Source organism: Dama dama, chromosome 20 (genome assembly GCF_033118175.1).
Source record: "Dama dama isolate Ldn47 chromosome 20, ASM3311817v1, whole genome shotgun sequence".
Lineage (NCBI taxonomy): Eukaryota > Metazoa > Chordata > Mammalia > Artiodactyla > Cervidae > Dama > Dama dama.
Window position 1 is genome coordinate 34,731,586 of NC_083700.1, and position 22,303 is coordinate 34,753,888.

At 38.9% G+C, this 22,303-nt stretch overlaps 1 protein-coding gene across 1 annotated transcript; it reads left to right on the forward strand.

Moving 5' to 3' along the window:
- The first annotated feature begins 31 nt into the window (after positions 1-31).
- PSMA5 (proteasome 20S subunit alpha 5) lies at positions 32-20,674 on the forward strand. Its single transcript, XM_061121227.1, has 9 exons — positions 32-190; positions 4,822-4,888; positions 8,916-9,042; positions 11,277-11,344; positions 12,267-12,374; positions 12,506-12,564; positions 13,153-13,255; positions 14,277-14,363; positions 20,434-20,674. The coding sequence occupies exons 1-9, from the start codon at positions 162-164 to the stop codon at positions 20,509-20,511; spliced, it is 726 nt and encodes a 241-aa protein (XP_060977210.1). The 5' UTR covers positions 32-161; the 3' UTR covers positions 20,512-20,674.
- The last annotated feature ends 1,629 nt before the right edge of the window (positions 20,675-22,303 follow it).

Sequence of the window (22,303 nt, forward strand, 5' to 3'; positions counted from 1 at the left end):
AGAGACAGGGACGGGAGGGCGGGCTGAAGAGGTGGCGAGCGCACGCGCAGCTGGGAGAGTGGTCCTGGCAGTGTGGCGGTGTGGGTGAGTTGGTTGCAGGTGGACTCGTGTTGGCTCTAAGAAGCCCGGAGTAGCCACTGCCGCTTTCTCCTGCCCTTACCATGTTTCTCACCCGGTCTGAGTACGACAGGTCTGTATGGCTGGGGGGAATAGGGTCGGGTAACGGGTGGGCGGACTCGGGGCCCGGTCTGGGCCTGGGTTCTGCCGTGTCATCCGGGCAGCCCCACGAACCCGAATTCTGGCCCAGCCGGGGGTCTCCTCCCTTTCCCAGGCGTCCGCTGTGTTCCCCAGGCTAGATTTGCGCCCTTCGGCCTCAGTTGTCCTACCGCTGAGTCACTGCTGGGTCCCAAGTCGATGCGGAAGCGTGAAGCTCCGCTTTGTGCTTCGGCAAAGAAGGCTGATGGGGCCCGGAACTCTGACCTTTAACCCGGGGAAGGCCGAGAGTCACCCTCTCTCCCCTTCTTTTTGTGCTGTGTATGACTGCCTTTTAAAAGTAAACGCGCTACCTGGAAGAAAAAGCAATTAGGGATCACTTAATGGGTTAGATGGTTTCAGCTCCCTTGTCTTTCTAGTAGGACAGCCTCGTTTTCCGTTTCTTAGTTGTGGGAATAAAGCTGCTATTCCTTTGATTGAGATGTAGTAGGGCGTCCTGGAATGTCTAGTTTCTGCAGAGGAGCGAAGGAAGACTCAGCTTTGCCAAGATACAGTGTCTGGAGTCTGATTTTGTGGGAACTGGAATTTAGAGTGATTCTCAAGAGTTTTGTCATCATGCTGACTGAAACAGCCTTTTTGACTTTTAAAAAGTTTAAGGGAAGTTGCTTTAAGTGTGTCGAAAACCAAACCTTTTTTTTGAAATCAAAGCTGTGAGATTGTTCTATTTAAAAGAAAAAACCTTTCAGAGCTTGGGAATGTTAATATTAAGTTGTATCTACTTATGCTGTAGACATTTTTACTTTCAGTTTCTGTTTTGATCAGTTATGACTCACATAGCTGTTAAGTTGCTTAAAAATTTTGAGCCCAGGAAAGGCAAATATTTTCTCTTTACTAGGTGGCTTTGAGAAGCTGCATTTCTTCTCAAGTATATGTTGAACTGTGTTGAAAGTTTTATCACTTAGAACTGCTACTTCTAAAAAAACTTTACTGACTCAGAAGATGTATGTGAGGCTTTAAAACTGACTTTTTCCTATCGTCCTATAAAATGACTTTGTTGGTCGGTATTTATTTTCTAGAACATTGAAGAGAATTGTCTTTGTGTGATAAAATTTTGAGTAAGGGTGTGTATAATGAAAATTGTCCTCATCAGAAAACCTTTGTTAAGGTTTTTGTGATCATTTACTTAACATCTTTATTAACTGCTTTATGCTACTCATTTTTGTATCTTCATGCGTGCGTGCTGAGTCGCTTCACTTGTGTCTGACTCTTTGCGACCACATGGACTGTAGCCCACCAAGCTCTTCTGTCCATGGGATTCTCCAGGCAAGAATACTGGAGTGGGTTGCCATTTCCTCCATTGTATCTTCGTAAGAATGCCTAAAATATAGTCAGCTTAGTTCATATATTTAAATGCTTGCTGTGTACAAGGCACTCTTATAGTTGCTGATCATACAGCCATGAACAAAAATAGTGATCCTTGTTCTCTCGTACGGGAGACTGTCCTTTAAAAACTACTTAACAGGAGAATTCTCTGGTGGTCCAGTGGTTAGAATTCTGGGCTTTCACTGCTGAGGGTGCAGGTTGGATCCCTGGTTGGGGAACAGATCCTGCAAGCTACGAGGTATGGCCAAAAAAAAAAAAAAAAACAACCACTATTTACAAAAGTAACTACAGTATAAGTCAGAAATGTGTTCATGTCATTAGAGAAGCTGAAATCAACACTATGGGAGTTTTAATGACAGAGGTTGCATTTGATATTATAAGGGGATTATGGAAAACTTTAGAAGGAGTTGATATTTAAACTGAGTTTAGGAGTAAGAATTTAATAAACATGCACAGTAAGAGTCAATAGATTTGAGGGAGAGAATATAAGATGGACAGAGGAGGGGCCATGGGAAAGCACAGTTCATGTTTGGGAAAATTCTAGGCTTCTGGCACATATGATACACATATGGGAATAGGGGGAGTTCAGAGAAAAATACTGGTGCTAAGTATTGGGTGGTTTTTAATTTGAAGCTGAAGGGTTTGGGTCTTATTTTGTACCATTAATTATCATTTTAAGTTACATAGTCATAATTGTATTTTATAGCAATTAATTGACTGGATTAGAGGAAAGAGTCAATACCAGTCATAGTCAATACAGCTGTCATAGTTAGGTGAAAGGTAATGAGGGCATTGAGAATGGAAGGGAGAGTTGAGTTACTGTGGGGGAGGAAATGATTTAAATTGATATGACTTGGCATATGGTTAATATGGGAAAGGGCTTCCCAGTGGCTCAGTGGTAAAGAATCTGCCAGGCCATGCAGGAGCTGGAGGTTCATCCCTTGGTCGGGAAGATCCCCTGGAGGAGGAAATGGCAACCCACTCCAGTATTCTTGCCTGGAGAATCCCACAGACAAGAGAGGAGCCTGTTGGACTACAGTCCATGGGGTCGCAGAGTCCAACACGATGGAAGAGACTGAGCACTCATGCACTAATATGGGAAAAGGGAAGGATTGAGTCAGATCATTCAGAACTTTCTAGCCTGGGAAACTGGGAGATGGGAGGTGTCTTAAAGTAGAAAATGAAGTAGGAACGGCAGCAGGTGGAGCTGATTTCGAAAGGATGACTGGATTTAAGATATATCAATATGATTGGAAAGTGTTAAGTGTTTGGTATTAATGGGATATCCATGTGGAAACTCAGAAGTCATTCAGATTAACGAGGAAAGAGGTCAAACTGGCAATAGAGATTTGGAAGTAGTTAGTGCTTAGCATAAGAGTCAGACACGACTGAGCGACTTCACTTTCACTTTTCACTTTTATGCATTGGAGAAGGAAATGGCAGCCCACTCCAGTGTTCTTGGCTGGAGAATCCCAGGGACGGGAGAACCTGGTGGGCTGCCATCTGTGGGGTCACACAGAGTCGGACACGACTGAAGCGACTCAGCAGCAGCAGCAGTGCTTAGCGTAGATGAAATAATCCAGGGAAAGTTTGAAAAGAGGGCCAAGAGCAGAGCCCATATTAGAGAAGATATGGGAATACTTCACCAGGATGAAGTTCCTGAATTAGAGCGAAAATACTGTATTCATATTCACAGAGTAATTTGGTGACTCAGACGGTAAAGCGTCTGCTGCCTATGTTGTGGGAGATCTGGATTTGATCTCTGGGTTAGGAAGATCCTCTGGAGAAGGAAATGGCAACACACTCCAGTATTCTTGCCTGGAAAATCCCATGGACCGAGGAGCCTGGTAGGCTACAGTCAATGGGGTCGCAAGGAGTCGGCCATAACTGAGCTACTAAACTTTCACTTTCACAATCTGTGCCATTCAGTACCAATTGTATTGTGACAGAAGCAGGATATATGTTTTTTTTTTTTTTTTCATTTGAGAGAAGAAAAGTTAGTAGGTGACACAACTGGAATTTAATCCCAGATCTTCTGCCCTAACTGCCCTCTCAGTGATTTTTAAAAAACTGTCCTTTAGAGTCATAAATTTCCTTTTAAATCACCTTAGGGAAAGCACCTCTGGGGAAAATGAGAGGCTGGAATGGTGAGATTCTCCTTTGAGTCCTGATAGAAGCTTCGTCTCAGTAGTCAGATTGCCTGAATTCTCATTCCAGCTCTGCTTCTTATATGCTGAGTGACTTTGGGCAAATTACTCAACCTCTTTGTATCTCAATTTCCTCTTCTCTAAAATAGTATCTGCTTTAGTTACTTCATGGGATTGTTTGAAGATTAAGTGTGTTGTCATTTCTAGGATTATAACAGTGCTAGGCATATAGTAGACATGCAGTAAACATCAACCTTTATTATCTGTTTTATGTTTGGGAGTTACACACACACATATTTCTTTGGGGGGGAAAATGTTTTTGACAAAACAAATTTGTAAACACTGCTCTTTATCATGATAGTTATATGTTATAAACTCCAGATTCCATAAACCAAGGAACACAACTATTTGCTTTTATTTGTTCAAATATTCTTAGTGTCCATCACGTGTTGAAAGCTTGTATAGCTAAGACTATGCTGCCTCTTTTCCAAAGGAATTTCTAACAGACTGGAGCAAGGAAAGGTTGGGAATTGTTTAAGGGAGAAGAGCATTCTGGCATATAATTAGTATAAGATATTGAGTAAATTAATCAGGTTAGGTTTTAGGAACCACACAGATCTGTCTGTTGTTCTGATAACAATACTGATTCATAGGAATAAACAGAGAAATGTCCCTGTGGCTGATTTCTACTAAAAAGAAATGTCAAATTCACATAATGGAAAGAGGATAAGAATAAATGCACATTTTCTTGAGAATTGCCTGATAGTTTGGGGGCATGACTTTACCAAAGGGATTCCAAATTGATTCAGGCTTGAGGCAGAAAGTCACCTATTCTCATTTGATCAGTTTGAAGATAGTCGGGGAGTGGGACAGAAGGGTTCTGTATATAGGTTCCATTCTCTTGAAAAACTGTTAATACCAAAAAAATAGAAGATTGTTGTGGTTAAAAGAGAATAACAACAATATGCATATCTGAGCTAGATGTCAGGGAACTTGAGTTTAATGTCTCTACAGTTTGTTTTTTTTTTCTTTTCTCTGAAAATTTTAATACCTTCTTGTTTTTTTTTTTTAATTATAGAGGCGTGAATACTTTTTCTCCTGAAGGAAGATTATTTCAAGTCGAATATGCCATTGAAGCTATCAAGGTATAGTATCAAGTAGTATCAAGTGGGATAGTTTTTGAAATTTCATGTTTAATGCTTTGCTGGCAGAGCATTTGGAGTAAATGTATTTAAATAATTTCTTTAGAAAATGTTCTTTATCTCCCTTTAATCAATCACAGTTAACCATAAAAGTATTTTAATTGAAGTATAGTTGATTTACAGTGTTGGGCACAATTACCCATTTTTATAACAGATTCAGTCCCAACTATTTGAAAACTTTTTAAACAAATAACTGCTTCACAGTTATGTAAGTACTTTTTCTTAGTGGGGTTGGAAGGACATGTTTGTGTTTGTAATGTTCTTAACTATAAAGAGAAGGGTATAGAATTCCCAAGTTAGCACCTGCGAGATATTTTGCCTTCTTGAACAAATTATTTAACTGATCACCTGTATTCTTGTTGGTAAATTTTTCAATTTGTACTAGATGTTTTTGGGATTGAATAAGAGATGTGTTCTGTAATCTAACAACAAAATTGAATAGTTCAAACCAGTTTTCAAAAAATTAGTTAGAAAGTATATACTGAGATTTAGTTGTGTGGGAACCTCTCTTTGTTGGATTGTGGATAGTCTAAATTCTGATTTAAATCTAAATTAGGTCTAGGAGAATGAGGTCCAGGCGTCAGTATTTTAAGGACTCCCTCGGTGATTCTAGTGTCTAGCAAGTATTGAGAATTACTGATCTAGTCCAGCTCTTTACTGTTTTCAATCACCTCTACATCAACAGGTTCTTTTTTTATAGTTCTAGTGACAGAATATTTTCTCACTAGATAGCTCATTCTGTTTGAAAATAGGTCATAATGGTTTAGAAATTTATCCTGTATTGAATCAAGAGTCTACCTTCATGAAATTTTCTTCAGTTGGCCCTAGTTTTACCCTTGAACCATACAGGATGTTTAAACCTTTTCCATAAGACAATTCCTCCCATATTTGAAGAGAACTGTTGTGTTTGCCTCTAAATAACCTCTTCTAAAAAGTGTATTTTGGGGAAAATGATTGTATGACAGTCTGGAAAAGGGCAAAGCAGATTCTTAGTTGAAGATGTAGAAGTAAAGGTGGAAGCATTGTAATAGATAGTGGGCAGAAAATGATGGACCAGCTACCTGAACTGTTTCTCTGTTTCCTCACAATATTGTTTTCCTGAGAGTTAATAATTCTTTTTAAAAAATTTGCCTGATTTAGTATGTAAATATCAATAATTCATCCCCAAGGTCTCCAAGTTATGTATCCTCTCAAAACACCCAGGCACATTAAGTATCTTGTTAAAGATTCTTAAAGAAATCTTTGAGCCTCTTACCTGCTGCCACCTGGACTGATTCTCTGGGCCTGTTGCATAGCTGTACATTTAGGATCTTCTGTTGTCATCTTCCTTTAACTCCCTCTTGTATTGTTTTATCATTTTATCCTTAAAATGATATGACACAAATCAGGTTGCTTCTGGACTTTCTTTACTTAGCTTAGGATTTGGATTTCTCATGTCTGCTTTATTAAAGAATTAAGAATACTTTAATTCTTCAAGGATTAAAAAAATTTTTTTTCTTTAGGTTTTTTTCCCCTTGAACTAGCTAGATTCTTTAGATACATTTTTTTGAACTGCAGATCTTGAATTAGTGGGCATTGGGTCAATTTAGCAGGTAGTAGGAGCATCTCTCTTTTTAAGTGAAATGGAGCAGTGGATTTCAGGATGCCTTGCCCATAGTGTTGGTGATTTCTTTTCTTTTTCTCATGGAACTTTGTTTCTATTATATTTATTTCTTTGTATCTATTTGTACATTTTGGTCGTGATGTAGAATATATTTCTTAATGTAGATTTGGATCAGAATATTTGAAAACTCCTGCTGTAGAGAAAACTTCCTCTTCTCATATCATGCCTGAAGGGTATTTTTGGCTACTCACTTCTGAGAGCAGTGTAGGGGAAGAAGGCTGGGATTTGTAACATTAAGCTTGTCAGTTTTTACTTAACCCCCTTGTTCTGACAGTAGTACTCCTGCCTTTGAACGTGCCTGGTGTCCTCCAATGTAGACACCCTCATTTTATGCTTTCCAGAGTCATCTGCAAGAGTGGGAGTGGGGGGCATACTCTAGCTTTACAGCGTGGAGTAAGGGATCTGGAAATCTGTTTCTTAAGCACACACTGAACTAATCTTGTCATTTTTAGCTGTTGCACTTCTATTCCCAGAGGTCCTTGTTGCCATCATTCCCTTTTTGAGCACCAGTAGTGGGGTGGTCCTGTGATATAAATCAGGTTGCGTCTGTGCTTTCTTTACTTAGCTGAGGATTTGGGTTTCTTGTGTCTGCTAAATAAAGTATCACTTCCCCACCTTCTTTCTTGAAAGTTTTGTTGTTTCTGTGGCTGTGCCTTTCTCTTTGTCCTAGTATATTTATCCTACCCATGCTTAAGCCCTTTAATCTCCTATCCTCAGGTTTGGGGAAGGAGTTGAGCTAATGCACATATTCAGTCTGCACCTTTACTCAGAAGTAAGAGCATTCATTTTTTACATAAAATTCTTTGACAGTTCATTTCCTGCAGCTATGCATGTACCGTGGATTAAGAAAATATACAATGAAAAGCAGGTATATACATTTAGTAACACTTCTAAATAATGTCATGGCAGCCCACTCCAGTATTCTTGCCTGGACAGCCCCACGGAGCCTGGCATACTACCATCCATGGGGTCGCAAAAAGTTGGACACGACTTAGTGACTCAGCAACAACAAAAATAAGGTCATAACTTTGTACATTTGAAAAATAATACAGAGCTATGATCATTCAGTCTGCATATGTGTTGAAAGCACGTTATGCACAATGATTCAAGAAATTCACTCGAATACTTTGCGGTAACAGACTCCGGGAATTTGATGCTCACACTGACAGTCATTGCTTTGTAGAACTAAGTGAAAAAAATGATTACTTAGAGGAGCGAGCACATATAGTCCTGGGAGACTTTATGAATGATGGGGTGGGATTTGGATTGGAAAAGGAAAGAGAGTATTCCAGGGATGACGGCATGGCAGAGGTGCAGATGCAGGGGATGACGTGGCATGAGAAAATGGATTTGGCTGCAACTGGGGAATCTGGTTGGAGGATAATGCATAATAAAGTTGGAAGAGAAAAGTATGATTAGGTTTTGAGAACTCTGGAAGCTTGCTTGGATTTTATGCTGTAGGCAGTATAGGGAGACATTGGTTCTTCACAGAAGAAGTATAATGAAAATAGCATATTACTGTGTCAGTCAGGCTATCCATGAACAATGCATTGGGAGAGAGATTAAAGATGGGGAGACTAAGTAGGCGGCTGTTGAAGTCATCTTGGCACATAAAACAGCTAACATCTGTTGCTCATTTATTATGTGCAAGTTGCCATTTTAAGTGTTTTATGTATTAGTGTGTTTACCCTTCTAGATGTATAGATATTATTATTATCCCCATTTTGCAGATGTGAGATGAAGGGTGGGTGACTAGGATAGTGTGCAGCTGGAGGGATGAAATCAAGCTATATTGTAAACTGCTCGTGACCTTGAAAGAGATTTTTATGTTGTTGATGGTGTTTCTTTTTCTTTCTTTCCTTTTTTTTTTAAATTTTTTTAAGCTAAGTACTTTTCTGGAGGTCACATAGATTTGAGGGATATTACCTTTGGGGATAATTCAAGATAGCAGAGGTAAAAAGATACCAAGTCCAAAAGAAACATTACAGTTGTATTATTTCTCATCCACTGTGTTTAGGACTTTAGAACCTGCCCCTCTCCAAAAAATTGGCACTAGAGTTGATTGTTTTCCAGACAGTTTGAAGACCTTATTGAACTTCCCCTTTACAAGCACAGAATTCTGTAAATCAATGGTCTTGCCACTGACGGGAACAGTACATTATTTATTAGGGGACTGCTGTTCTCTCTGTGTACTAGAGATGACTGATTGAAGCTTCTATCCTGTGAAGATACACAGAGAGATTTCTGGTGAGTAGGTGAGACTATTCTTTGACTTCTCTGTGATAACCATAACCTGTTTTTCTTTAGCTTGGTTCCACAGCCATCGGGATCCAGACATCAGAGGGTGTATGCCTAGCTGTGGAGAAGAGAATAACCTCTCCACTCATGGAGCCCAGCAGCATTGAGAAAATTGTAGAGATTGATGCTCACATAGGTAAGAAGTAGGGGAAGACTGTTCTGTAGGATCTTGCTGAGTTCATCAGTCTTCTTTGATTTTCCAAGGGAGGTTCATTAGGTGAACATCTTATTCCCTTGTTAGCTGTTGCTTTCCAGGCCATTGTGCATAGTATCGGTAGTAGGAAGCAGTTGTAGGCTTCATCTACTCCCAGAAGTTCCTTTCTCCCTCAAATTTAGACTTGGCACTTGTGATGGTTATTGAAATATGTAAAAGTTGAATCATAGGCCAGCTCCCTATGATGACTGGATCTTCATGGATGTATAACAATGGGAGACCACCTGGAGCAGAATTATAGTGTAGGAAGCTTGGGGTGTCCACTGAGAAAAGAGAAATTCTTAAAGATCTTCAGAGTGACAGAGATGCAGAGAGTATAAAGATAATAGACTTTGACCCAGATCACTACTCTTCCTCTGTTTTCAGATTTATCATTTTATTCTATCTCCCCCTGCCTTCCCTTCCTCCCCTTTTGGGTCTCTGATAAATTCCCCTCCTGTAGCTTCTGGCATCATTGTAACATAAGGAGTAGTTCTACTTATTTATAGCATGGTATTTTAGTTGACTGCCCACATTTTCTTAACCTATCTAGTCATCTAATTAATGAAACATTGATAAAATAATTAATTGCTTGAAGACATCAGAACCAAATGCCATGGTGACAAAGGAAGCTTGACACTATCTCTTTCATAGATACAGAAACTGAGATTTAGTCTTTAAGGATTAGAATATTGTGTCCATCTCAAGCCATCTCATCTACTTTTTGGAGGTAGGTCAGGGTCACTTCATTAAACGAACTGACAATCTACTATGTGCCAGACTTTCTGCTAAACACCTGGGACACAGAAAAGAGAGAGACATAGACATAGTCCTTTGTGTTCTAGGAGCATGCAGTTTAATCACAGAGATAAACAGGTAAATAAGTCAATGCAATTAAATGATGTAGATATTAAGAAAGACTGTGGCATATGCTCAATAGAAGTATAATTAGGGAAATACTTAGTTTTGCCTGGGGCCTGTGGTAGTGAGGCTTTTAGAACATAATTCCATAAAGGTGACGCTTGAGCTGAGCTGAATCCTAAAGGATAAGGAGGTATTTACCAAGCGAGTAAGTGTCTGGGTGTAGCAGGGGAGAGCTTTGTGATCAGAGGGTATAGAAAAGAGCAAACCTGTGATGGTGTAAAATGTAAAATACCCTGGCACCGGCAATTTGGGATGACTGGGAGGTGTAACATGGTAAGAAATGAGTCTGGGATCAAAGAGTGAAAGTCCTTTTTACCATACAAAAGAGTTTAAACTTGATCCTTTTGCATTGACATCAAAGATTGTATGCATTGAGGTGATATGATGAGATTAGAATTTTAGAAAAACCATTCTGACAGTAGGGTTGAAGGTAGAGTGAACGGGACTGAAACTGAAGGCGGGGAGACCCGGTCAGAAAAATTTTTAACAGTCTAAATAAAGAGATGAGGAGGGCTTTAGCCAAGGAAGTGGCCAGACATTGGTGAGGTAAGGGTTAATACCAGACAGGCTAATCAGATAGTGATCGATAGAATTTGGGATTTTTGATTGGTTATGAGTGCCAGGGAAGAAGATGAAGTCAAGAAGGGAAATGAGTTGAATCTGTGGTCTCTCCATGCCTATATATTAAGGGAGTCATTTGGCTTTATAGGTCTGAACTGTGGGAGTGAGACTTAGGCTGGAAATTTGGATTTGAGTCATGACATGTTAAGTAAAAGCCATAATCTCAACTTCCTGGGCCATCTCTACTATAACTAGTTGATGTTTGGCCAGGAAGTGAGAAGATTTTTTATTTTACTTTAGGGTGTTCCACTGTAGCTCATAGTGAGATAGTTATTTTTAAATTTTTTTTCCTTATTTTTCCTATTGGAGTGTTAGTGCTTGCATGGGCTAAAAAGAGTGACAAAGGAATGTTTGAGTATGTAAATATGAAAATTCATGTTTGATTAGCTGTCCTTGGTCTCCTCTCTTAATAGCTGGACTTCTGTGTCACTGTGGATGGTTTTTGTTAGTGATATAATTATACTTGTGTTCAGTGCAGATACTTCCTCATTTAATTTTGTGGGTATAGTGCTATGGGATTGCTGGTTGGCTGCCGTGGTTTCACTCCAAACAAAATTTCAGTATTTCCTGAGTGGAAGAAAAAGTTCTACAAGGATTCGGCTTACTGGGTCACTGTTGCTTTTACATTGCAGGTTGTGCCATGAGTGGGCTAATTGCTGATGCTAAGACTTTAATTGATAAAGCCAGAGTGGAGACACAGGTAAAATCAGCATCACCTCTCCTTTTTACCATGATGCTTCGGTTCCTTGTTTAGTGGTGATACATTGCCTGGGCTATACTGCAGCTATGTGTGTTAATACCTGATGTAGCTCTTGGGAGTGATTTTGAGCAGAACCCGTGGTTGTAACTTTCTGAGGCCTGGAGTCCAGCCATCCAACCATTACGGCTCTAAGGAAGCCCTGGTAAATAGCGCTGACAGTCTCTTGCTTTTTCTTGATTTGCCTTATGTAAAGTAGGCATTGCACTGCATTCTGTTCCCTAATTGACTTTCTGTGGGAGCACCATAGCAGGAGGGAGAGGTAGCTAAAGGAGTTTTGCCCCACCTGCCCTTTGCTGCTAGGCTTGCAAATGACAGCTCTCCTGTGGTGAGTAATGATATGTACCAGGTGATAAATGCTGCTTAGGAATACTGATTTTTTGTTTTTTTAACTGAGCTCTTGCTGCCTGCAGAGTAGACTGGTCAGAAAAAAAGATACCTGATTGGTAAAAATTCTTTGTGCTTATTTGCAAGTTTGCTGTCAGTACTTACGTAAGAATAAGTCATTCAGTTTAAACTCCAGCAGAATAATAAAATAGAATCTTTGAGGGAAAGTGGCACTCAGCTATTAACTTTCACTTTGTGAAGAGACTAAATTTGGTTCCTTGAGGGGTTAGCTCTTTTTCAGGGGAGCGATCCTCTAGCCGTCATTGCCCAGAGTCCTTTTGGTATAACTTTATTTCCAGAGCTATTCCTCCTCTTCTCATGCAGTCTCAAACCTTTGAGTTTAGTGTTAAGGAGAACACACCCGAGCTTGAGCCTTCAGTTTTCAACCACATTTCAAAGGGATGTGTGTAGTGAGGTGGTGGGCTACTTTTAGTGCCCTTCTTGTTAAAAGGTAGACCATGCATTGCTCTTCTTCTAGAACCATTGGTTCACCTACAATGAGACCATGACTGTGGAGAGTGTGACTCAGGCTGTGTCGAATCTGGCGCTCCAGTTTGGAGAAGAAGACGCAGACCCAGGTGCCATGGTGAGTGTGGTGATTGTACCAAGCTGTCTTGCTGTGCTGTGGGACTTAGGATGTCTGTCCTCAGAGCATGTCTTTCCCTGGTCTCCTTGCCCTCTTATTTCACTTTAATATCTTCTGATTTGTGGTTCTAGTCCCGTCCCTTTGGAGTAGCGCTGTTATTTGGAGGAGTTGATGAAAAAGGACCCCAACTGTAAGTACCATTTTATCATTTTTCTCCTGATTCCTTTTCGGGAGACTTTTTTTATCATTTTGGATGGGATTGGTTGTTTATCAATTGAAAAAGATTATTATAGAGTTGTAAAAATGAAGGGCTTCTAATTCTATAAAGTTGAGTGATTCTGGGCTGCTTACACAAAGACAAATTTGGGGATTTTATGAAGAGCACCCCTATTGGAACCAGTGCTACTTCTGGAAAGAAAGGAGAAGTAACTTTGTTACTATAGTCAAAATATGTTTTAGAGCCTTGCTTTGGAATATTGATTTGATCCTTATCCTCAAATGGTATTTGGATAGTCATACATAAGTGTCATATTTATATATACTGTATGTATAAAGTATATTTATATGTACTTCTCTAAATCCCAGAGGAAATTATTTGTTTTCTTAAACACTTTTTAAAAGATCTGATTTCTCCAGCCATGGAACATCTTTTGGATGTATGCCTTGGTATTTCCTGGCTGCAGGGCCAAGCATTTGTATTTTTTTAGAGAGACATTTGTAATGGACAATATCACCATTCTTAAGCATTTTAATCCTCTTCTTTTTGATGGTTTTGCAGGTTTCACATGGACCCATCTGGAACCTTTGTACAGTGTGATGCTCGAGCAATTGGCTCCGCTTCAGAGGGTGCCCAGAGCTCCTTGCAAGAAGTTTACCACAAGGTAATTAAGCATTCTCATGCCTTTATTATTATTTTTAAAATCAGGGTAGAATTTCATACAATAAAATGTACAGACCTAAGAGTTCAGTTCTATGAATTTTGATGATTGTATGTACCCTGGTAATCACCACTTAAAATACAGAACACTTCCATCATCCCATCCCAAAACGCTTGCCTCCTCTCCAGTCAGTCTCTCCCTCCCTTTCAGCCACATTTGCCGTTGTAGGTTAGTTTTGTCTGGCCTTTTTATAAATACAGCCATACAGTTTGTGTTTTTGTGTCTGCGTTTTGTTCAACATACTGTTTTTGAGAGATGTTCATGTTCTTGAACATTTCAATAGTTTCTTTTTATTGATGAGTGATACACCATGGTATAGATATGCCACAGTTTGCTTATCCTTTATCTTCACAGCTTCACTTAGCGTTGTGTATTGATTAGTCTGGCTCTTCAAGCAAGTGGGCTTTTTACCTTTGTGGGATGGGAAGATTTGGTTTTAGGTGACTCATGGTAGTGGCTGAAGACTGCCATATTGTCATTCAGGTGGTTCATACAGGGATGTCTGCTTATAGCAATCCTTCATTGTATTGCTTTTACGTGTGCAGGAAATTAAGTATAAAATGGGATAAGAAAAGAGCAGATTTTCTAAACCATTAGCTTACCTTCTAGATCATTTGGGAATTATTCATAGGATATCATCAGTATTTTCTTGTTTTTAAATTAAAAGACAAGGACTGGAGAAGTTTAACTCTTTCTCCTTCAAAGATCACTTACTGTATTAAAGTTGGGGACTTTGTTCTGGTTCAAAATAAGGCTTTTTTTTTCCCCTCTGAATAACTGTACTCTACTTATACACCACTTACTTGAATTCTACAGATAATGCACTGTACTTACTAAGATGTTTGATTTATTAATATTTGCTGAATCATTTTTTCAGAAAGGTGGGGGTTACAAGGGGGATCTGTGTAGGAAAGAAGAGTTCTGTACAATTAATGGCTACTCTTTTTACCCTGTTTGTTTCAAGTCTATGACACTGAAAGAAGCCATCAAATCTTCACTCATAATCCTCAAACAAGTAATGGAGGAGAAGCTGAATGCAACTAACATAGAGGTACTTTTCTGTTTTATTGATTTTTATTCAGATACCATAGCTCTCATTGCTAAAGATTAAATAGATCAAAACAGTCACATTTTTATATGCTCAGTTCTTAAGAAATTATTGGTTTCCTTTGAGTAAGCAATTCTAGTAAAGTAGTAATGGCAGAAGCCAAAGTTTGATGAGTTAAAGAAGAAAGGGGAGTGATGGAGAGGACAAAACAAGAATATGCTGCCTTCTCAAGAAGAAATTAATGTCAGCAGCAGCGGGCAGCATTCAAGAAAAAGATTTTTGTCTTTTTAAGGATACGGAAAGACTAGAAAATACTTTCATAGTCTGAAAAGAAGCAAGAGAATAGAAAAAAATGTTAAAAGAATTTAAAGCAGAAGTTAGTGATGGAAAATTTCTCGAGAGAGAAGACATGGTACAAATGAAGGAGTTCATTTTAGACAGTAGAATTGATTCAGCATTATATAGAATACCCATTATGTGCCAGGTACTATGTATCAGTAGATGCCAGGGATACAGACACAGAAAGTCCAGTTCCAATTTAAGTGTTAATAGTATACTGTGTGGTATAGAGGACATACAGATAGTTACAGCTTGGGTTGATACTTCTGTAATAGCAATAAGAATGGATTGACACGGGAACATACAACTTACACTGGGACATTAGGAAAGATTACTGAAAGAAGTGATGTTTGGAAAAGGGAGAAGAGAATGGTATTCTGGAAAAGCAAATAGCACATGTAAAACATCATCAGGCATCAAAGGGAACCTTGAGGATTTTGTCTTATTGTTGGAATGTGAGATGTATGTAAGATGGGGAGATGATAAGAGACGACCCGGGAGAGATGTGGACTAGATTAGGAATGCCCTAATTTAGCATCCTAAGAGTAAACAGGAAGAAAGGAAGTAATGATAAGATAAGGTAAGTTTGGAAATGAATTGGGAGAGAGGGATTATATTTCCCTGGTGATTGTTAGATCACCTTCTGAGGGTGGGTGAATGCAACAGTGAAATTAAGAAGAATGGGAAATATTTGGAAAAGTGTCTTCAATACGGAAGAGAGAAGACAGGGAGGAGTAAAAGGATTGCTGAATCACATTAAAATACTAGCTAAGGCTGGAATCACAGATTGTCGTAAAAAGTCAGGATAGTGGTTACCCTTGGAGGCATGGTGTGTGCGTATGTTTTAATTCAGAAAAACTTTTAAAGGCCAACTGAGGCTGGAATCACAAATCAGAAATTAAACTAGTCAGCACTTAAGCAGGATTCTTTTCAGCTGTACTCTTCATGGACTGAGAAGATGTGTATTTGAATTAAACCTCTGAAGGAGGATTGACCGCTTATGGGCAGAAGAATGGAGAGTATTGTTATCAGTCTGTCACCAGTAGAACCAGGTTCTGCAGGCGCAGGGAAAGGGGCAAAATTGGATGCCAGGACAAGGGGCTGGCCTAAAGGTGGGACGATCTGAGAAGAGCTGGGGTGTGGGGGTTGGGGGGTATTTGGCTTGCTTGGATTCTTTACCACTGAGCCACCTGGGAAGCCCCTTATTTTCTCTAGAGAAATGTCTGTTCAAGTCATTTGCCCATTTTTAATGTGGGTTATTTGGTTTTTTATTGTTGAGTTATAGGCTCAGTGGGATATTCTTGATTTTGAGATGCATAATGCAGTTAATAATAATTTATAAAAGTTCCTCCCGTTTAAATTTGGATTGACATCCCCTTGAAAACTTTATCTTGGTTATTCCTTTGTCTTTCTCTTCTCATCACCAGTTTTCAACCAAACCTATTAGAACAGGTATTTGTCCTCAGTTTCTCAAGTATGTTTATACCTTGTTGTTCAGTCATTAAGCCACATCTGACTCTTTGTGGACTACAGCACGCCAGGCTTCCCTGTCCATCACTATATCCAGAGTTTGCTCAAACTCGTGTTCCTTGAGACGGTGATGCTATCCAACCATCTCATCCTCTGTTACCTGCTTCTCCTCCTGCCCTCAATCTTTCCCAGCATCGGGGTCTTTTCCAATGAATCTTTCTTTAGGGAAAAAAAAAAAAATTAAACTCACCTTTGTCAGCCTCTCTCTCTACCTAGTATCCTTTTTGAAAGATCAACTTTGTTGAGGTATAATGTACATGCTGTAATGGGGACCTATTTTAAGTTTACAGTTCATTGAATCTTGACAAATGAATTACCCTTGTGTCTACCACCACAATCAAGATACAGAACATTTCTGTCATCCCCCAAAGTTCCTTTATGCCCCTTTTTAGTTACTGATCTGCTTTTTGTCACTATAGGTTTGTTGTGCATCTTCTAGAATTTCTTATAAGTGGATTACAGTGTGTATTCTTTTTGTGTCTCACTGCTTTCACTTAGCTTCATAATTTTGAGGTTCAAGAGCCTGTTACATTTTACTGCTATTAATCATCTTTTTTAACCTTTAATTGCTAGATGATGATTCTGTATTCATTGTCCTCACTGCCTCACCTCTCATATATTCCTCAATCACTGCCATTGGTTTCTGTTATTTTTGAGACTGTCCCTTGCTAACATACTCCTCCTTATCAGATTTCATGGTCATTTTTAAGACTTACTATATGACTTTTTCTGAAGCAGACACCTCACATTTTTGACACTTCTAAAACTTGTTTTTCCTGAAAACCATTTCCTCTTCTCATATTTCTAATCCTGGTTGATGACACCTCTAGTGTACCTGTCATTTACAGCAGAAACCTTGAAGACACTGACCTCCCTTTGTCTTCACTGATTTGTGCCTTTGCCTCCTTAAATAACTCTCATATCAGTGCCTTTTCATCCCTCCTCCCAGGGCCTTCTCTTGTTCAGTCTCTCAATTGTCTGCTGCCTTGTATATTCTCAGAGATTTCCTAACCAGTCTTCCTGACTGTAGCCTTGCCCTCCTCGTTTCCATTTCCCCTGCTACTTCATTGTGCTACTGAAGTGGATTTTCTGAATTGCGTAGCTAATCTCGATTGTTCTCCACTTTTAAAAAGTCTTTTCTAGGGGGCTTCCCAGGTGGCTTAGTGGTAAAGAATCCATCTGCCAATGTGGAAGATGCAGAAGACACTGGTTCGATCCCCCAGTTGGGAAGATACCCTGGAGGAGGAAATGGCAACTCAATCCAGTATTCTTGCCTGAAAAATCTCATGGAGAGGAGCCTGAGGGTTACAGTCCATAGGAAGAGACGAGTTAGGCATGACTGAGCACAGCACACACGTATGGGCAGCCAGCTGCTAAAAAAATCTTTTGTGACTCTTATTGTCTGCAAGATAAATTCCAAACTTCTTTTCCTGTCACAATAATTCACTACCTCTTAAGGCATATGTTTAACCTGTTAGGTTAATTTTACCTGAAATTATCATTACATGCAATTAAAAATTGCTAATTTTACATGCAGGAGATGCAAGAGACACAGGTTCGATCCCTGGGTCAGGAAGATCCCCTGGAGAAGGGAATGGCAACCCACTCCAGTTTGCTTGCCTGGAAATTTCCATGGATAGAGGAGCCTGGCAGGCTTCAGTCCATGGGGTCACAAAGAATCGGACGTAACTGAGCATACGTCGGAAGGTTAAATAGCAAGTGTGCTAGAACCAGGGCTTCCTGGGTGGCTTGGTGGTAAAGAATTTGCATGCCAGTGCAGGAGATGCAGTTCAATCCCTGGGTCAGGAAGATCCTCTGGAGGAGGAAATGGATACCCACTCCATTATTCTTGCTGGGATCATCCCATGGACAGATGAGCCTGGCAGGCTACAGCCCATGGGATTGCAAAGAGTCAGACATGACTGAGCACGCATGCACAAGCAAAGGAAAAAAAAAACAATTTTACATGCAATTATCGTTAAATCCTCACAGTAGCCCTATGGGTTAGGTGTTCCTATTTCCATTTTACAGAGGAGGAAACTGAGTCTTTGAGAAGGTAGGACCTTGCCCAGAGTAATAGCACTGGTAAATGGTGGGGTCAGGGTTTGAAACCAGGCCTTATTTGGGGATGTGTACTTTTAACCACTTGAATACAGTGTCTCTGTGAGCTCTCACTCCTAGTACCTCTCCATTTTGTCTCGTTTCATATGCAACCTCTGCTCTAGCCTTTCAGAATTGCTTTGTTTTGCAAATACATCATCTTGTTTCATGCTTTTATGTATTTGCATATTCAGCCTGCCCTCTGCTACTTAAGATTGCTGTCCCTGAATCCTTCCTGGACTCTCTAGATTGCTCCTTTGTCCCTTTCTCTGTGTGCCAGGCTCTGTTACAACCCTTATCTGACATTAAAAGCATTTGGCCTCTATAACCCTTAGTGACAGACTTTATCTTTGGATCTCTAGTGCCTTGTACAACCATAACTTCTACACAGGTGCTTAGCAGTTAATTATTGATCACATCACTAAAAGAAAATAACTCTTTTACCTGCCTCACAGAGGTTTTTTGAAAGTGAGACGAATAGAAAAGTAGCTTTCATATTCATTATGTAAATAAATGTAACATTATGTAAATGCAAGGGTTTATTTTTACTCATCCAGTGATGAGTACCTTCCTGAAGGCAGTATTTGGTTTAAGTCCTATTAGTATTGATTTGCAGCCTGGTTTTACAGGACTATTCTAATTCAGGATTACCCAGTTTCTGGTTTTTAGCCCCAGTAATGGTTTAGGAGGACTAGCTTGTGAGCCATAGGTGACTTGACAAAAAACTCTCTAGCCCCTCACTGTTCCTCTGGTTTACTGAGTTTGTATCTCTCTGTCCTCATGTCCTTAAGGGAAGTGTTTATATATTTTAATTTCCTTGAAATAGAACTTATGGTCTATATGGACATCAGTAAATTATTTGACATATATTTTACAAATGTGTTTGGGACTCTACTGACATTTCAGGTACTTGGATAGATCTTTTAGGAGAATCTAGTGGAGACTGCAGGGTTTTTTTAGTCTGTCCCTAGGCTAGATCTTCAGGTGTTTTGAGATGTGCAGCCGTGGTCTTTTTCTAAATTTTACCTGTAGTTGAGGCAGAGTTCCATGTTCATATCATGGAACTGGATGAGCTGATTTTGGCAGTTTTCAAATTATACTAAATACCAGTAGTGAATATTACTCAAAAAATGCCCTACTATGTTTAAAGTTAAAAAATAAAATATAAGGAAATGACATCTCAAACAAACACAAAAGCTGAAGGCAAAAATGAAGTTGTCCCTGTCCCTCAGTATTGCCCTGGAACATGGGACTGTGTTGTCAGTAGAGATGATGGGAAACCTGGGAATTTGGTTAAATTTGAAACTAACCATCTTCTGCCTCTGGTCTTATATTGCTTAAATATGTTGTAACCTGGACTGCTGGATTTTACAAATACCTTGAGTCACAGCTGATTTCCTCTTGTCAGTGTTAATGGGATCCTTTCATGGCCAGTCCTTTTAAAACACAAAACAAACCTTTTTCTTACTAAGTTAGCATATAGACAATTTTGTAGAAAATAGCACCCAACAATAATAGTTAAATTAAGAGGTGCTTATTATAATGTCTTAAGCACTGGTTTAAGCATTTTACATGGATTGACACATAGTCAGACACGACTTGGCAACTGAACAACAGCAGTAACCATATGAGTTAAGTGCTATTCTTATTATTATCTCCATTATACCGATATAAATTGAGGTACAGGGTGTCCAAATATCCCAGGGTCACACACAAGCTTAATTTGCAAGTGTGTGAATATGCTTGTCTATTTCAGAATCTAACCTGTCTAAAGAAATCTTCAACAGAAAAACGTTCTGACCCCAATTTACTGCTGCTTTTGTGATCCTTGTTGAAGTAATCTCAAGAAGTGACAATGACGCCAGGCATTTGGTTAACTATTATGTGGTTGGTTAACCTCAAAATAGAAAATTTGGTCAATAAGAGTTTTTATTTTGGAGTCAGCGAGCTATTTTAGGGACCTGCTGCTGGAAAGGCTATCCCTGGGACAGCAGATCCCTTAGTTCCTAATGAACAGCTGCATCACCAACAACTCCTGACCATGCGAGGACTAAAGCAAGGTAATCGAGCCCAGTTTATTAACCCTTCTCTGTTTTCTTTCTAGCTAGCCACAGTGCAGCCTGGCCAGAATTTCCACATGTTCACAAAGGAAGAACTTGAAGAGGTTATCAAGGACATTTAAGGACGTGTGATCCGTAGAATTTCTTGGGGACAATTTCAGTTCTTCTAGTTGCCCTTAACTTTTATTTCCATCTCCAGTTCCTTGGGAAATCTCCAGTGTATGTGCATTTTTTTATGATGTCTGTACATAAAGGCAGTTCTGAAATAAAGAAAAATTTAAAATATTTGTTAATAGACTGTTCTCTTCGAATGCAGTCTTGTGTATAAAATGTTTATATTAGAGGCAAAAAGGATAGTGGTATTAACAGCCATATCCTATCAGAGTATTTTAAAATTGTTTTACTGGCTCTCTACAACAGAATCAACTTATTATCAATTCCTTGGTGTTGACAGATGAACTTCCAACTGGTCCAACTCCTTCTCATGTGTAATAGATACTAATACCACTGTGAACCCCTTTCAGTTCTGTAGTTTTTCTTGAGTAAATGGGTATTTTTGCTGCTTTCCTTATATGAAGAAGATGCTACTAACTGACCATCAAAAAGAACATGTTTTGAGGTCCTCCCCAAAACACTGATGGCTTGGAATAAGCCAGCTACAATGTTGTACTAGTTCTTGTGCCTTAATAGATAATTTGGAATGAGATTTTTTTTAATGAAGTCAATCACTATAAAAGAAATGAATTCACTATCTTGGTCTTGCTGGCAATCAAAAATGGATTAAATTCAGAAGTAGTTTACATTAGACTTTGAAATATACTATGAATTTCCCCCATTAGAGCTGCCATTATATGACTGGTTGAGATTATTTAAAGAATCAATCTATTGGAGCCTAAAAAATGGCCATGTGAAGTAGGTATCTTTACTTATAACATCATACTTAACAGATGAAGAATCTAAGGATGTGTGACCATAGACCCAAAAAATTAAGCTATTGGGACTTGAACACAGATTTTTCTGGTTTTAAATCATCAGCTCTTAATTTTTAAAGTGTCAGGTATGAGAAGCCAAGATACCTGGAAACCTCAATGAGATTTGAGAATATATTATCCACAACATGACTAATCCATATGTGAATAATGCATAATTGATTGTGTATTATTTTCATTAATATTTCTAGGAAATTTTACTCTATTGACTTAAAATTCTGATTATTTGAATAGGCTGAATTCATATTAAATTCATACCTTTTTCCAGCAAAAAACATGTCCTTATATACATTTGGAAACTGCAGTGATGGGAAACATTTGGGAAAAAAGCTTTGCTTGAAACATACACAGGTAAAGAAAAGAGGGAACTAGAGGTATATTGTCACCAGTGTTCTGGAAACAGTTCTAGTGATATATTAAATATAGGATAATCATGAGATTAGTTTCTCTCACATTCACTTCTTAAATCCTAGTAAGAAATGCCATTGAAAAATCATCTCAACTAATACTTGTTCAGATTTAGCAAATTTGAGTACTAAAAATATAGTAAGGTATTAGGCATTGGAGATAGAGCTGTGGTGTAGGTATGGTCTGTGTTCCCATGAAGCTTCTAGTAGGGAGAACTAAACAATAAATACCCATTTTAACTCAGTGTAGATTAATGCAGCAATGGACTAAACATGCTTTAGGGACAGGTGAAGTGTCTTGGAATCATGTATATTATGTAGGGAAGAAAAAAATACTAAGGAATAAAGTTGCTCTCAGTTTCAGCTTGCACTGTACAGGTGAAACAAAATTCATTTCCTCTGTAATTCCAATTACAGAATTACTGAAAGAGATCGACTGTAGTTTTCTGCAGACTTTTAAATCCTTTAAGGTTTTTCGTGTCTTTAAATAAGAGACATAATCTTATTAACAAAAACAA

Bases quoted from the DNA above. Each gene is read 5' to 3' on its own strand.
- PSMA5 (XM_061121227.1), top strand. From the start codon at position 162: ATGTTTCTCACCCGGTCTGAGTACGACAG. The intron at 191-4,821 runs GTCTGTATGGCT...TTTTAATTATAG, and splicing joins ACCCGGTCTGAGTACGACAG to AGGCGTGAATACTTTTTCTC. The intron at 12,375-12,505 runs GTGAGTGTGGTG...TTGTGGTTCTAG, and splicing joins ACGCAGACCCAGGTGCCATG to TCCCGTCCCTTTGGAGTAGC.